Source organism: Trachurus japonicus, chromosome 10 (assembly GCF_045865225.1).
Source record: "Trachurus japonicus isolate A0001 chromosome 10, Traja_1.0".
Taxonomy (NCBI): Eukaryota; Metazoa; Chordata; class Actinopteri; order Carangiformes; family Carangidae; genus Trachurus; species Trachurus japonicus.
Window position 1 is genome coordinate 8,740,368 of NC_140916.1, and position 16,061 is coordinate 8,756,428.

At 44.0% G+C, this 16,061-nt stretch overlaps 1 protein-coding gene across 19 annotated transcripts in view; it reads right to left on the reverse strand.

Moving 5' to 3' along the window:
* Positions 1 to 16,061, reverse strand: part of LOC146979359 (LIM and calponin homology domains-containing protein 1-like) — a 98,686-nt gene that overhangs the window by 16,847 nt on the left and 65,778 nt on the right. For 12 of the 19 annotated variants that reach the window (XM_085789191.1, XM_085789186.1, XM_085789189.1 and 9 more), the window contains 6 exons: positions 12,350 to 12,608; positions 6,920 to 7,405; positions 5,123 to 5,158; positions 2,881 to 3,007; positions 2,383 to 2,540; positions 665 to 1,151 (listed from right to left, as the gene is read on the reverse strand). In XM_085789191.1, the coding sequence (XP_085645317.1) occupies positions 665 to 1,151; positions 2,383 to 2,540; positions 2,881 to 3,007; positions 5,123 to 5,158; positions 6,920 to 7,405; positions 12,350 to 12,608 (1,553 nt within the window). Of the gene's footprint in view, positions 1 to 664; positions 1,152 to 2,382; positions 2,541 to 2,880; positions 3,008 to 5,122; positions 5,159 to 6,919; positions 7,406 to 10,422; positions 10,702 to 12,349; positions 12,609 to 16,061 lie in introns of all 19 variants that reach the window. The other 7 variants (XM_085789193.1, XM_085789197.1, XM_085789195.1 and 4 more) reach the window with 3 other exon arrangements.

The window sequence follows — 16,061 nt, forward strand, 5'->3', positions numbered from 1 at the left end:
GTTGTGGTCCCACTCACCAAAGCACGATTATTTGTTTTCTAATAAAAACTTCATCACCATCATCTTTGTGTAGAAACACTGTTCAGGTTTTAAAGGAATAGTTCACTAAAAAATGAAATTCAGTCATTAGTGACTCACCCTTATGCAGATGAATACTCCGGAGTAGTTTTTTATTCCTCAAAGTGCATCTGGAGACCCGGGAGGCCGGTTCGTCGTCCAACGAAAACTTTATATGAGAATCAATAGCGCCCGACACAAAAACGTCCATAAAACTACACAAAAACCATGTAATATTCCTCCACACTGCTCATCCACTGCAATCCAAGTGTCCTGAAGGGATATAGTACAGAGTTTACACGAGTTTCCCCAGGCAAATTCAATACAGGACTGTTTAGGCTGTAAAAATCGTCGTTTCGAGTAAACTCCTATTACTCTCATATAAAGTTTTCATTGGACTACGAACCGGCCTCCCGGGTCTCCAGATGCACTTAAAATAAAAAACTACTCCGGAGTATTCATCAGCATGAGGGTGAGTCAATAATGACTGAATTTCATTTTTTGGTGAACTATTCCTTTAATTTAAGTCACATTTCACCATGGGAACCCAGAGGATGCTGTAACCCGAGACGTCCTGCAGCACCACACATCGTTATGTTACACTCACCTTGCTGGGCCACGGCTCAGCTGCGGTGGCGCGGGACTCGAAGTAAGGCTTGGGCGTCAGCAAAGGCACCGGTTTGGGCGACAGCGCTCGGGTCGACGGCGGCTCGGACGAGCGCGAGCGGATCTGAGGCCGCTGGTGCAGGGACAAGTCTTTGGGAAACTCCTCGATCCGCGCCTCCAGCGTGGACGTGAACTTTGGAGCCGGAGCCGGCGCCGACTGCTGCCGCAGATACCGCAGGGGCCCGTTGGGGTCCACGTCGAAGGGGTCCGGGGTCGTCGGGGAGGAGGTGAGGGAGAGGGTCAAGGGCGAGCAGGGGAAGGAGGGGTCGGCGGATATGCTGCGGTCCAGGAGCTTGGGCAGCTGGAGGCGTTCGAGGACCGCTTCGCTGATGGAGAAACGCTGGGCGTAGCGCTGGAGGATGGATGACGCCTCATCCGGGGTCCGGGCTCTTCTGTACGCGTCACGCAGCTCCTCCTCGCGGCGCTCCCTGTCGGTCAGAGGAGAGGAGGAGAGAGGGAGATCAGTCAAACCAGATGTGTTCAATGTGACGCAGCTGAAATTATACAGTTTGATTCTATCAGCAGTCGACATTTACACAATTAAACTACATAAATAATAGTCAACATTATGGTCAAGAGGACATGGGCTTAGTACTTAAAGGGATAGTTCAACACTTTGGCAAATTGGCCCCTATAGTTTTAGGAGAAGGTTCGTTACCTTTAATTGTCGGTGCAAGCTATTTTTAGAGCTATGCTACGGAGGCTAATGGGATTTTTTTGGTTTCCCTCATCAAACACACAATCCAACAACTCCAAAACTCTCTAGTGGACAAGTTGTGACCTGCACATTCACCACGCTATGAGATAATAACAGAACGTTACCAGACAGAGTTGTTTTCGAGGCAAATGCAGAGTCTGCTTGCCGAAAAACTGCCCCCGACAGGAACACGCATCAGCGGTTTTGCATGAATTTCCCTCTAAAACAACTCTGTCTCGTAACGTTCCGTTATTATCTTATAGCGTGGTGAATGTGCAGGTCACAACTTGTCCACCAGAGCGTTTTGGAGTTGTTGGATTGTGTATTTGATGAGTTTGATGAGGGAAACCAAGAAATCCCATGAGCCTCCGTAGCGTAGCTCTGAGCAGCTATAGCGGCTCTGCTCCGCCGTTCTAAAAATAGCTTGCACCGACAATTAAAGGTAATGAACCTACTATCCTATCCCTGGATAGGAAAGAAAGAAGAAGAAGCAGGTGAAACATCCAAACAAAGATACAAACAAAACCTGTGACAGAAAACCACAACCGCAATTAAAAAGGAGCTTCATAAAGGAGGTTCAGTGCTTCTTATCTGATCTCCTTTAGCAAAGGAAACACTCGGAGATAAATGTTCCCCCACACTGAGGGTCATCTAACTCAGCATAACTAATTATTGATTTAATGACCAGATAACCAGATTAAAACAGATAAAACCATTACAGTCTAACCTATCTCAACAACAGATCTAATATACTATTGTTCATGCTCCTCTGTTGGAGACCCACTTCCCTGAGCTCCAGGAGAGGAGGAGCTGCTGTCACCTCTCTGCTTGCTAACAGGAATTATTATGAATATTAAGTCTCTCTCTCTCTCCTGTGAAAGACCTACTTATCTCCAGGTTTGTTCTCTTCTGCACAAGCACCGTGAGCTTATTAGTGGAACATGAGTTTCTGTTTCACCTACTTGTCTTCCACTATCTCTCTGTACGTCTTGATGCTTCTCCTCCTGTGGGAGATGCAGGTGTCTCCTGTCATCAGCCGCTCCATCATCTTCCTCTCCTCCTCCTTCTTGATCAGATCCTGGGAAATACTCCTCCGACGATTCTTCCATCGGGCCAGGTCCTGACACACACACGGACGAAGTAGATAGTTAGTTAAGTGTGTCAGTTCAAAATGAAACCAGGCGAGAGGACTCTGCCGAGCATCAACGTGAGACTTGAAGCTGTGGCCCTAGAAAACTGATTTAAATTGTTTAACTGGGGCAGAGGAAGATGTTGAGATGAGTTGGTGCTTCGGCCTGCAGGCGCTGGAAATCACTGCACATAACTGATCAGCTGCTGACACAACTTATTATCTTAACTTATCTTAGTCCAAAAATAAATAAATGTGCAAAGACTAAAAGAAAAAAAAACAACACAACAACAAAACAGTGATGTCAAGTGGATAAATGTGAGACACTCACGTCCTGCCAGTGATCCTCCTCTTCCTTCATCCTGTTGTACTGATTGTGCATCAGTTCATGACGCACCTGACTGTGGGGCTGCAGCATGGCGTCCTCCTCGCCACGCATGTCGATCATACTAACACTCCTGGAGAGACAGAGAGGGAGAAAGAGAGAGAGAATATGGATGGTAAAAAACAAGTTAGTGGTTTTTTTTCCCATAGTTTTTTCTGTTTTGATGCTGTCGTTAGTTTTCCCCACACATTTCCCTGAATGCATCGTTCTGCAGTGTGTTTGTATGCCATAGTAAAACTACAATCACACTAAAGTCGTGGTTAAAGAGGTCACATGATGTCAACAAAAAAACAAAACAAAAAAACAGTGATAAATAATTTTTCCTACAGGTTTGTACAGGAGAATCACAGAAAAAAACAAAATAAATCAGTCCCAAAAATATTCAGTAGTAATTTATCAAAAGGGAGAGAAAACAACCTGAACCCACTGATTCATATAAACATAACATGATCCCATCATCGTTCGTACATCAGTTATCTTTCAATTGATCCCATTTTCTTTCATGTCACATTCCAACATCTGTTTCAACGGGAAATGCATTCGGTTTCAGACAGAATGACGAGATGCCATTTTAACAGGACCTTTGAAAACATCAGTAACTGTTGTTATGAAGCTTTTAGTAAGAATCTGATGCAACAACCATACATACAAGTATTATACATACAGGCAACATACAGAAAGATTTCACACTGATCTTTTATGTTAAAGCAGTTTGTTTTAAAAGATTTTTACAGACAAGACGGTGAAGCGCAGCGTCACTGTTAGGAGCATGCAGCTGGACTGGACTGGATGTTCATCATCACAGAGTTAAAATGGGTTAAAATAGTTTTTTTATTGTTTCACAAACAATTCACCTGCATGTTTCAGTCATGAGTGTAAAAACTGTTCTCGTTCAAAGACTCAGAAAATTGATGCACTGCCGACATACAAAAGGTTCAACAAGAATTAAAACATGACAATTTTCTGACTCTTGCAGTGCCCACTCATGATCAGACACTTGCAGCAGGAGAGTGTTTTCAACCTGAGAGACGACTGATGGTGTTTAATGTTTAAAAGTTTTGGTCCAATAACTGATCTGCTGAATGAAAACTTGATTTATTGACTTGTACTTGTAAGTCGTCTCCTGGTTGTGAATCCTCTCCTGCTTTTTAAAGAAGCTGAACATTTTTTTTTTTTTTTTGCATTAGCTTGCAGCAGCAGAGGAGATCGATCACCATGGTGATAACAGTATCATATGCGTTTCACATGGTAAAGAGAGGATGAGATGGTTTGGAGGATGATTGAGTTACATGAAACATGCAGCTAACTACTAGTAAGTCCTCTCCACAGCCACTGCTGCAGGCACACGGTCAATCTGAGACGGATGGATGGTTGCCAGCCAAAAAGTTTAAAAAAAGCATGTGCACTGGATTTATACAAAAACATATTATGATAATGATCCAGATCAAGTGTAGTGGCTAGGGGCATTTTGCATTTTTGATATGGCTAAAGCACACTGCCAGATTTAACTTATTTAATATCTTTCACGAGTGATGCAAGTAGGAAAAATATGCTTCACTGGGAGACGTTTTGATTTTCCGTGTAGAAAAAACAACAATTTAAATTTCTGAAGAGCTCACAGTGCAGCAGCTCTGACTGACTGTACCTGCTCTTAACCTACACCTGCATGAAAATCTGCCGATTTACTGCCTATAGACTAATTTGTTTCACTCTTCAGTTTAATTATTTAAATTAATTCATCTCAAACAACTGAAAACTTTGTGCCGGAGCTGCTAATCACAGCATGACTCATCGGCACTCAATAGATGATTTTTGTATCATAATAAAAGCTGAAGGTCATTTGAGATTTTTATTTTCGCACTGGCAAGAGAATGAAATGATATTCTTTTAATTATTATGCTATTATAATGAAAAAAATTGGCTCAAAAACAGAGACGAACTCTAACGTCAGTCTGTGAAGTTGTTGTCAGTTTCATGAAGCCAGTTTTTTAATTGACTTCAACCATCTGGCAGTTTTTTTCTCCACTTGCATGAATAGAAAAAATAAAAAAATAAATCCAATTCCAAGAGTCAGTGAATGATTAAATGACTTGTTGAGCGGGTTTTGTTATGTAGTGTAGTGTAGTGTAGTGCGGAGCAGCGTCGTGCCAGGCAGCTGAGCCTCTGAGTGGTTCAAAAGACAACTTACTGTGAATCATCTGACACACTATCTGTGTGGCTGAATCTACAGAGGGCAGAGAGCATGGAGAGAGAGCACAACACAGATGAACACAGGGTACGTTCAGAGGAAAGAGAGAGACACTCATCATCCACACAGGTGTGAAAAATCAAAACACAGAGATCGATGGGATATTTGATTTGTACAGTAGCTTATTCTGGGATAATGAGACAGTTACGCATCAGGTCGGGTTGAGTAATCGTGTTTTAAGTGTGTGTAAGTGTGTGTAAGTGTGTGGAAGAAGAAGAAGAAACACAGATGTATTTGTCAGCTCCTGATTTTCTCAAACTAAGCACAAGGGGGCAGTCTCATCCAAAACACAGCCAGAGCACGACAGAAGACAAATTTACTGCAGCGCTGCAAAAACACAACACACTGCTGCTGCTGCTACACAACAGAGGCACATGGCACTGATTTTAAAATACTATTAAAGCCTATTGAAAATAAGCACATGCATCTGTTATTAGAGCAGCACCAGAGCGACATCAAGGATTTCTCTCTCTCTCTTTCTGTGTCTGTGACTGCCACTTGTAGGTTTGGCCTAAACCACAAAGGTCTTCACACAGTCATTTTTTGTTTTTATGGAGCCGCCTCTGTGATGTCGGAGGGGTGTGAGAGAGAGCGCGGCCTGCGGCTGCTCGCCACAAGAGAAAGAGGAGACTAAATTAAGAGAAGACTCAGTAAATCAAAACCAGAGAGTTTTTTTTCTTTCTCCAAGGATGGCTATTTACCACATGGTACGTCGTCGTAATTGGCCATATGTTTTTCTGTAGGGAGATGTCTGCCTGCGATACAGTGGGGCCTCCATTACAGCCAATTTTTATTATTTATCTTGTTGTCAAACAGTGAATTTGTGGTTATTTCATGTGCATTTAAATATAAAGATGTCAAGTTCAGCATGAACTGAAGTTTTTCCTTAATTAGGTCTCCTGAAGAGATCAAAAACTCAGATCTACTATCATGCAAACTTGAAGGGATAGTTCAACATTTTGGCAAATTGGCCCATTGCCATAATCCCTATAGTCATAGCAGTAGGTTCGTTACCTTTAATTGTCGATGCAAGCTATTTTTAGAACGGCGGAGCAGAGCTGCGAGCTGCTCAGAGCTACGCTACGGAGGCTACTGGTATTTCTTGGTTTCCCTCATCAAACTCATCAAATGCACAATCCAACAACTCCAAAACGCTCTGGTGGACAAGTTGTGACCTGCACATTCACCACGCTATGAGATAATAATGAAACGTTACGAGACAGAGTTGTTTTATAGGTAAATTCATGCAAAACAGCTGATGCGCGTTCCCATCGGGAGCAGTTTTCCGGCAAGCAGTCTCTGCATTTGCCTCAAAAACGACACCAACAATTAAAGGTAACGAACCTACTGCTATGACTATAGGGATTATGGCAATGGCCAATTTGCCAAAATCTTGAACTATCCCTTTAATCCATTGTCACAAATGTTTTATCTTCTTCAAATTTCTTTAAAAAAAGAAGCAAGAAAATGAGAAAAAATACACATTTTCAGAGTTTCCATGCACTTTTTTTTTACAATAACTGCTGATGTTAAAAATCTCATGCTATCTTTAGGTAGTTAAATCATCCATTACTGCCTGAGGTCAAAGGTCACATGCTGAGATAAGTATTCAAAAGCGTTGTGGGAGCAGTGGATCCTGCAGTGAGGTGTGTTGTTGTTCTAGTTCGTAACGCGGCAACATTTCATTAACATGTAGTTGTGTGTAGTTGTAGCTGGACGGGGGGTGGGGGGGCTCACGTTGGTGGGAGTTTGCCGTCCAACCAGGACATCATCCCTCCTTGCGGGTCGTCGCTTTCGCTCAGCGCCCTGCCCTTCCGCCGGCCCGTGTTGGTGTTGGTCGTTTCCTTCATTGCCATGGCAGCAGCGGGCACGGGAAGAAAGTGGGAGGGGCTCGGCGTGGCGGTGCGTTTAGGAGGAGAGGTAAGCGAGCGACGGCCGCGCCTCTCGCCATCTGCCACTACCGGGTCACCAACGGCAACAGCTGCTGCAGCTCCCCTCCTTCCTCTGCCGCTCTCCTCCTCCTCTTCCTCCTCCTTCTCCTTCTCGTGCTGATGATGCTGATGCTGCTCGGCCGGAGGCGGATGTTTCCCGGTTGCGTCGACGGCGGTGGGACCTATGGCCGCCGCCGCCGCTGCTGCGACGACGACCGGTGATGCCGCAGCGTGTCCCGCTAGAGGCGCCAAGTGGTGGAAGAGTTCCTCAGAGCACGAGCGAGCCGGAGTGCTGCGGAAAGCAAAGCAAACTAAAAAACGTACAGTACTGCTGCCTGGTTGGTTATCATCCTACTACATCATCATCATCATCATCATCAGACAGACAGTATTCCTCTGGATGGTGAAGATGTTAAATCTGAGAAAATAACACAGCATGGTCACACAGATCCATTCATAGCAGCCTGGATGAATGGAAAAAAACCAAAACAAAACAGAACAAATCTCAGTGTTTGTTGCCGTGTGATGAACAGCTACTTTCTGGGAGGATTGTTATTGGACTGTAAATTCCCAGAGAGAGAGAGAGACTGGCCAGCTGCCGGCAGTGAAAGGACTCCGGCCTCAGTCCCAGTCTGCTCAGGGTCAGGGAAGGAAGAAGGCCTCATTTCCTTACATCCTGAGGGTGGGCCGCCATGTTCATGTTCCCTGCCAGTGTGTGTGTGTGTGTGTGTGTACATTTCTGTGTGTCTGTTCTTGTTTGTACAGTTTTGTATTTGAAGGTGTGTGCAGATTTTGTTCATTAGCTGTGAGGAAACAAAGGCAACTGGAGGAGTTTCAACTGGTGTTTTCCTCTGATCCTGCTTTTTCTATTTCTTGATTTAGATTTTATCATTTCAAAATGTATAGTACAGTAATTGCAGATATTTGTCTTTCACTCAGCCATATCTCTGGTTGTGCTAATGACCAATATCCCGCCTACACACACACACACACACACACACACACACACCACACACACACACACACACACACACACACACACACACACACACACACACACACACACACACACACACACACACACACACACACACACACACACCACACACACACACACACACACACACACACACACACAGCTGGCATTTCTGCTCAAGATAAGAAACACAGCTAATACACACACACCACTGCAGGGCTGGATGCAAAGCTCCACTCCTCCATCCAAACACACTGAAACAAACATCTCAGTATGTTTCTGCTCATAAAAAAACCCCGATGTTACAACACAAATTTCCTACAAAGCTCAAAACACAGATACGCTGGTGTGCAGGAGGAGCCAACAAGGAAAATACACAAAATTCCAACCTCTGGAAAAATGCAAGCTGTTACCAGCTACAGAAGCCCCCCCCCCCCATCTCCATCAAAGCCTTTACAAACATCCTAGAAATCCCCCCTTTCGTCTTGGAACGCAGCTACATGCGAGTCTGATTTCTGCCGAGGATCCCTTTCACTCCCTTGACACGCTGACAATCCAATCAATGCCGTTCACGTCGTCGGTGCCAGAAAACGCTGGAAACTCGGGGGTGTGACCGTAATGACTCTCCAACACAGGCCTGTGAATGAAGCGTCTGCTTGACGAGGAAATAACACAGGATAAGGCTGGATTGTGAAATAACAAAAACCTGACGTATTTCGTCAGAGAGAAAACACGGCAGCAGCCGCGCTTCAGAGCTGTTCTTCTGAGCGGTAAAATAGAAAACAGCATTGTGTCTTGACAGCTCATAATCCTCACCTTGTTACCTGACAGCAGCTGTGAAATGTGTGGCCCCTGAGGGAGGGAGGGAGGGAGGCATGCTGGGTAAAGGCCTCGTGTTCGTCTCGCTAACCCAGTGTTTTACACTGCTCAGGGACAAGGATGGAAGTGGAAACGATGAGCAGGTGAAGAGCGGAGGAGGGGGCTGCTGCCGGACGGGAAGTGGAACTATTTTCAATCTGATGAAAACTGTTCACACTGAAATCTCTGGATTATCGTCACTAATGAGGGATTGCATTGTTCCTTTTTGGACAGATGTGCAGCTGCTGAGATTTTTTTTCTAATGGAGCTTTTCAGTGGCACATTTAGAGGCACAAATAAAACGTTGTGTGGTGCTGCAGGCCGGAGTCCCAGAGGCAGAGACGCAGCAGATCCAGAGATATCGTCTTTTGCCTCCCTGTCAAAAACCCGGTGTTCACATTACCTTCAATGCAACTTCACTGGTTCAGGTTTGTTTTCCTGCAAGCGACTAATGTCGCCTGGAGCAGAGATGAGGAGCAGCTACAGGCGAGCTTGGCTCACGTCTTTTTAACTGCACAAACCCAGATGTTTTTTTTTTTTTGCTCCCAGTCTCAAACTTGTCGTCACTTTATCATCCCAAACCGAAACTGCCTCAAGTCACGTCACATCACACACTGCACACACAGCTCCCTCTGGGCAGACGCGATAACATGTGACTTTGATGTATAAAACCTTTCACACATACAGATCAATCATCTAAAACTGAATAGGACAATGAGATCAGTGACTCATCTTTCCGATTAGGTTGAGCAGCGTTCACACCGAACCTTTTATTTTTGTCGCTGGTGACAACTTTACATTTTGTCAATTGCTTGAGATAAGAAATCCCAAGTCGATGTCATTTCGCTTGCTGTCAGTCGCTTGCCACTCAACGCTGATTGGCTGCCGTACAGTAATCCCGGTGGTGCCGGTGTATACAGAGAGACACGGCAGTGGGCATGACGCCATCAAAGCGAAAAGCCGAGTCTGTGCCAAACTGATGAGCGATTGTAGGCAGTTGAGTGATACAGCGATAACAAAGGGGCGATGGCAAACAAAAATTAAAGGGCCCGGTGTGAATGCACCTTTAGAGGAACTGGGGATGACACATATCTAGTAAGGATGCACCAATGCATCGGCTGAACATCGGTATCGGCCGATAGTCGCCTCATTGGTCATCGGTAAATACTGATGGCAGTCTGTTGATATCTGTTAAGTAGCATACAGTATTGTCTCTTTTTCAGGGGGATGAGACTCTGCAGAGATGCAAGAGGAAGCATGCACGTTCAATTTGTTACATTTAAGTGAGTGAAAATGTTATTTTTTTTTGAGTAATGAAGATTTCTTGGTTTCCTTTACAAGAAAAAGGAATAAAGAACAGAGAAATAACATCGGTACCATTTTAAACATCGGTATCGACCCAGAATTTGACTCAATTTGAATCAGCGCATCTCTAATATCTAGGTACAGGGACAGACGTGAATGAAGGTGGAGACCTTTGCTCGGAGGTGATGGTCAGGTGAGTCACAGTCTCGGTGGGGGTCTGCGCCCGCGGCTGCAGGAGGCTGCAGGGCAGAGGCTCACTGCTCCTCCTTATGTTGGCCGAGTGGATCTCAATGAAAGGTGTTGACGACGTCTGCTGCTGCTGCTGCTGGCCTTCCTCCTCCTCCTCATCCTCTACACTGTGGCACTCCGGCTCAGTCTGTGTCTGGGGTTCGAAGGGGGGCGGGGTGGGGGACGGACTCGGGGCGTCTAAGCTAGGGATTTCAGTTGGACTGTTACGTCATTCACATTCACACACACACAAACAAACACACACACACGCGCGCGGTGGACAGGGAGGGGAAGATGTAATCGCATTGCAGCAACAATGCATTAGCAACGAGGGCATGAGAATAATCACAATGTGATTGAAAAAAACACAAATGTGGTGATGGACGAGTGAGTTCACATCAGGAGGCAAAAAGGGAGAAACACAATAAGACATGAAGGAAAGGAGGAAAGGAGAAAGGAAGGAAGGAAGGAAGGAAGGAAGGAAGAAGGTGGAGGAGGAGGAAGAAAAAGGAAAACAATGAATGCAAAAAAAAAAAAATCAATGAACACATGATGATTTGATGAAACATAATATGAGAGATGAATTTAACACCAGGGGAAATGAGAGTTTAGCAGCACGCACACACACACACTGGGCGATGCACACAGACACACTTCCACTGCACATCTCCCTGCTGTAAAAAGCCTCCTACTCTATAAACCCACTGAGCTACAGTCACACACCAATCAGACCGAATCCCCTGATGCTAAATGATGATGCATCCAAACGTTAAGTGACCACAATCTGCTCTCATTCAAAGTCCGACGCTCTCCCACCGCCACACCGACGGTAACACAACTCATCAGAGCCCATTATGTAACAACACGACGCACTCAGCCGGCAGAAATCTGAAACTCCATTGACAATGAAATACTTAATTCATCATCCCTGAGCTCTCACATGCTGACACGCCAAACCAATAAATGCCAATAAAACCCTCAGACTTTAATAATTTTTTCTTGTCCGTGTAGCACATTTCACACTTTCGCTTCAAATCAGAGTCAGAACATATGGAAACGGCAACATCTGGCCTCCATCAGCCTCTCCACATCTGTACAGTGCCGGCCGGACAGAGAAAAATAATCAAGAGTTGAAAGGTTTCGTTCCACACATCTGTAATTTGACACAAGTGACACTTTTACTCTTCTGCAAAATTCTTCACAGAAAAAACAAAACAAAAACCAAACACAAACTTTAAATCAATCCACGAGGGCGTTGCCGAGAATAATAAACAACGTACGATTTGTTTTCCAACACCAATAACCGTTCTGTCAGTCGAGTCAGTATCTTTATCAGGAATCATCTTCATTCATCGACAGGGATTTAGTCCAACAGGTTTTTCTCTGCCAGGAAATTCTGAATAAACCTGAATATTAAAGGTTTAACCTGCAGCAGTTCAAACATCAGGCTGAAACAAGTTCATGGTTGTGCAACTCGTCCTGTTCATTAAGCGATTACACTCCTAACCACCAGTGTCAAGGACCTTTACTTGCTCTGCTCTGTTTAGTCTCTTAGTGATTAAATGTGAAATATGCGAGTCTGTGTCAGACTTCGACAACAACAGTATGTAGAAGAGCAGGTTGTGTTGTAACGTATAATAATAATGTTTATCTGAACAAATAGATATGAACTGTTTACTTGAATATTTGCAATAGCTCTTACATGTTGTATCAGTAGGTTTATGCAGAATGTAGTAGTTACATGTGTCGCTATTGTTCTTGAAGCATTCACAGTGTTTCTGAACACACATTAGTCCTTAAACTGTATAAAATATTAAACATTTTGACCCAAAACATCCAAGAAAACCTTCATGTTTGCGTCCCACTCACCTGAAAGGTCTGTCTCCCCCTATAGGCGATGTGGCCGTGCTCCAGCTCTTGCGTCCTCCCTCGTCTTTGTCGTTTTTCTTCTTGCGGAGCGGCGTGGGCATGTATCCGCTCTGGTTGCTCTTGTTGGGGAGGTACTGGTTGAAGGGCATGGCGGTTCGCGGCTCGCTGACCGAGGTCCGCCGCGCCAACATGTCGTCCTTGCGGATGTCCGGCATCTTCCTGTGGGGGGGGCCGTCGGACTCTGAGTCGCTGCCACGGCCTGTTGAGAGGAGACGAAGAGGGAGTGAAGGAGTTCAGAGATGTTTTTCAAAACACACTAGGCCAGTGGTTTCCAACCTTTTTTGGCTCGTGACCCCATTTTGACATCACAAATTTCTGGCGACCGTCAATCAAGATGCGCCAGCTCAGATATTTCTATATTCTGCATTTTATTTGAACTCAATTCAAATCAAAATATTTGAGAAAGTGAAAGTATGGAATACAGTTGTTTAAGATTACGTGTGGTGTTTTTAATCCTAATTTTAAAAAGAATAATAATTAGATAAAGAAAGATATCTTTATCAGTCATTTGTTTCCCCAGGCGACACCATTTGAATTCCAGGCGACCCCTCGTGGTGTCTCGACCCCAAGGTTGAAAAACACTGCACTAGGCTGAACGTCAATACATCAGGCTCCTTTTAGAAAATTACAAAAGCCATTTTAAAAACCATATTGCCGTTATTCAGACAGCGACAGGTAGGTGAAGCTAATTCTCATTACTCACAGACGCAGTGAAGGATAATCTCATTCCAGTTAGGACGAGGTTTCATTTCTCTGTGCTGTGATAAGGGTCACCGACTGAACACTTATTCAATATACGTGAAATTACTTTTTAAAAATATTGAGAGAGCAATTCAGCACAATACAATAGCAGGAGCCCTGCTGCCTGATCATTGATTTCCATTAGCTTGACTTGATGCCATGAAGATCAAGCTGTGGTTACTGGAAAACACCTCAACTGGAGAAGATGAAGCATTAGAAGAAATGTGCAGATTCATAGTGGATTTAAAATAGTAGCAAAGATTTATTAGACACCAAATTAGTTTGTTGTTCATCTTTACTTATGATAAAGTATGAGGAGGAGGCAGCAGCGTCTTTATTTGTTTCTGTATGCGTTTTAAAAATGATTCTCCTTTAAGCAGCGACAAAGCGAAACACCCAGGCTGCTGAGTCATTGTTAGAGAGACACAAAGAGAGGAGGGAGAGGGAGAGAAAGACAAAAAGAGAATAAATCCAAAAATAAGATGAGCAAGAGAAAACGACTGATTGAGGAGTCTCATGGTGGATACCCTAGATTTCTAAACTCCAATATATATATAAATAACATCACTGAAAATCTAACAGACTTAACCATCCCCGAGCTGTTACATCACAGCGGCCTACAAAAAACACCACACACGCACACACACACACGCATTCCTGTGGCTGAACATAAATCAACTCGTGAGCAGGTTGATGGCCTGTTTTTATGAAACAAAAGCAAGCATCATAAATCACGTAGGAATTTTTTCTTTTTTGCATTTTGCAACTCAACTCGCTGGAGTTAGCTAAATTCTAGCCTACGGTTTTCGGAAAAATCCACTTCAGGATGCCACCGTGTCTGTCTGTGCTTTTAATGTCGGTGGCGGCAGCGGCGGCAACACCTGGCTTTGCAGACGTGCAGCGCTCAAGGACTTTCCCCTGCTCGCCGCCGTCTTAAATTCCTCTGCAGGATGTTTCTGATGCGATCCTAAGAGAAAGGAACGGGGAGCGAGGACGTCACATGTTTACAATCTCGGTGATCTACAATTAACATACCAGTCATTTCCACCTTTTTTTTTTTTATAATCCTCCTCCTCCTATAAGTGCAAACAGTGGAAAACGGATACCTGCAGCCCCACCTTTCCCAAGGTTTTCCGAAAAATTCCTCTCCAAGATGTTCAGCACATGTGCTACTGGAGTTCCCCCTCCCTTTGGATGCATACATGTGTACTCAATCCATGACCTATGAATTTATGACTCAATGTATATTTTCCAAGTATAAACCCGCAGTTTCAACCAGATCTAACCCATGAAATCTCCTCTCTTAGTCCTGAACAGATACATGTGGGAGCGACCGCAGCTATCAGTGGAAACCAACGTCACTTTTTTTAACCTCTCTTTCTATGAATAGACTTCTTTTTTTCTTTTTTTAAATGTGGTGTAAAGGATTGACAGATCGGGCTCCAAGAAAGAGGCCATGAGGTATCTGCACTTCCAACAATGAATGGTTCAATTATGACTCTTAACCCATCAATTGGAACCATGAGCCGACTCTACCATCCCAGTCGATCCATCTTTAAGGAACAACATATGTCTTTACGGAGGTTGATCTCGTCTCTGCACATATGGCAACACTGAAGCTTTAAGGGAACGTTTATGGTGGGTCAGTGCCATAACCGTACCAGAGCTTCACCCAAGTCTCATTCACATCAATAACCATCAACATGCAGTCATCATGCTACGCTACGGGACGTAAAAGGCCGTGAGAGTCCTGTTCAATACGCTGCTCCGTCGTAACTGAAAACCTGGAACAAAACTACAAATGAAGACTGACAGTGATTCCCTCTAAATTTCTAAATGCATTAAAGTTAAAAGGCAAAAAAACCCCAGTCTGATTCATTTTGTCTCGTCACGCAACACAGATGTGAAGTTTCCTAATCCAGGGGAACAGCCAAAGCCTGAAAGGCCTCACATTTTGAAATACTGACTAAGTGTCCAAGATATTTATTACTATTAACTGTAAGACTGTCCTTGATGTTTTCTGTTTTGTTTTTGTGTGTGTGTGTTCTTTGATGATGTCCTTTTTAACACTGAAACAGACGTAGCACTGCAAATTTAATGCATTTTGTTGTTTTGCAATGACAATAAAGGCTATACTACTATACAAATCTATAGTCAAACACGTAGCTGCTCCTGCAACTCACTGGTACAAGTTCACTATGACTCTCCCCCTTGAACTGTGACTGTACATTTCAAAATATTTTTGTCTTTCTAAAACCAACCATGGCAAAAGGAGATAAGTAACGGACTCTTCTAGCTGCAAACAGGCCGGGCTAACTAGCGAGTCGCGACCCCCCCAACAGCAGTGACCACATCATTAGCTCGTTATTACTGCAGGTTACTTCATGAAAATCTCCTGACGAAGAAGAAGAGGCCGGTCCAGGAAGCTCAAATATCAGATTGCTGGTTGTCGTTAGCAGCTCTGTCCTGCTCCTCAGTATGATTTGATTGGAGCAACTTAAGACTCCAGCAGCCGCTCGTCAATGTTACATGAGCTAATGTCGTGTTTGCCACACACATTGGGTTGGCCTCATTCTCAAAAACTGTGCTCTTGTAATAAGGGAACTTACTATTTAAAGCATGAATCCAACCACTGTGTTATAGTGTCTATAATAAGCACCCAAACGAGGATTACATTGATTAACGCCACATTTTTTATTTGCAAACACTCATTTCGACTAATCCTGCTCTGCCAGACAACACACTGCTCCTTTTGTTTTTGTTTTTTAAAAAAAGAAAAAAATCTACATGGATCATCAGTGAGGATGTTGACTTATTTTGTATTAATTAGAAACCTCACTAACACTGACAACATCTGCAAGTATCAGCTGTTGTTAACGATTTGAAGATTGTCTCGGTTTCGATGGGAACG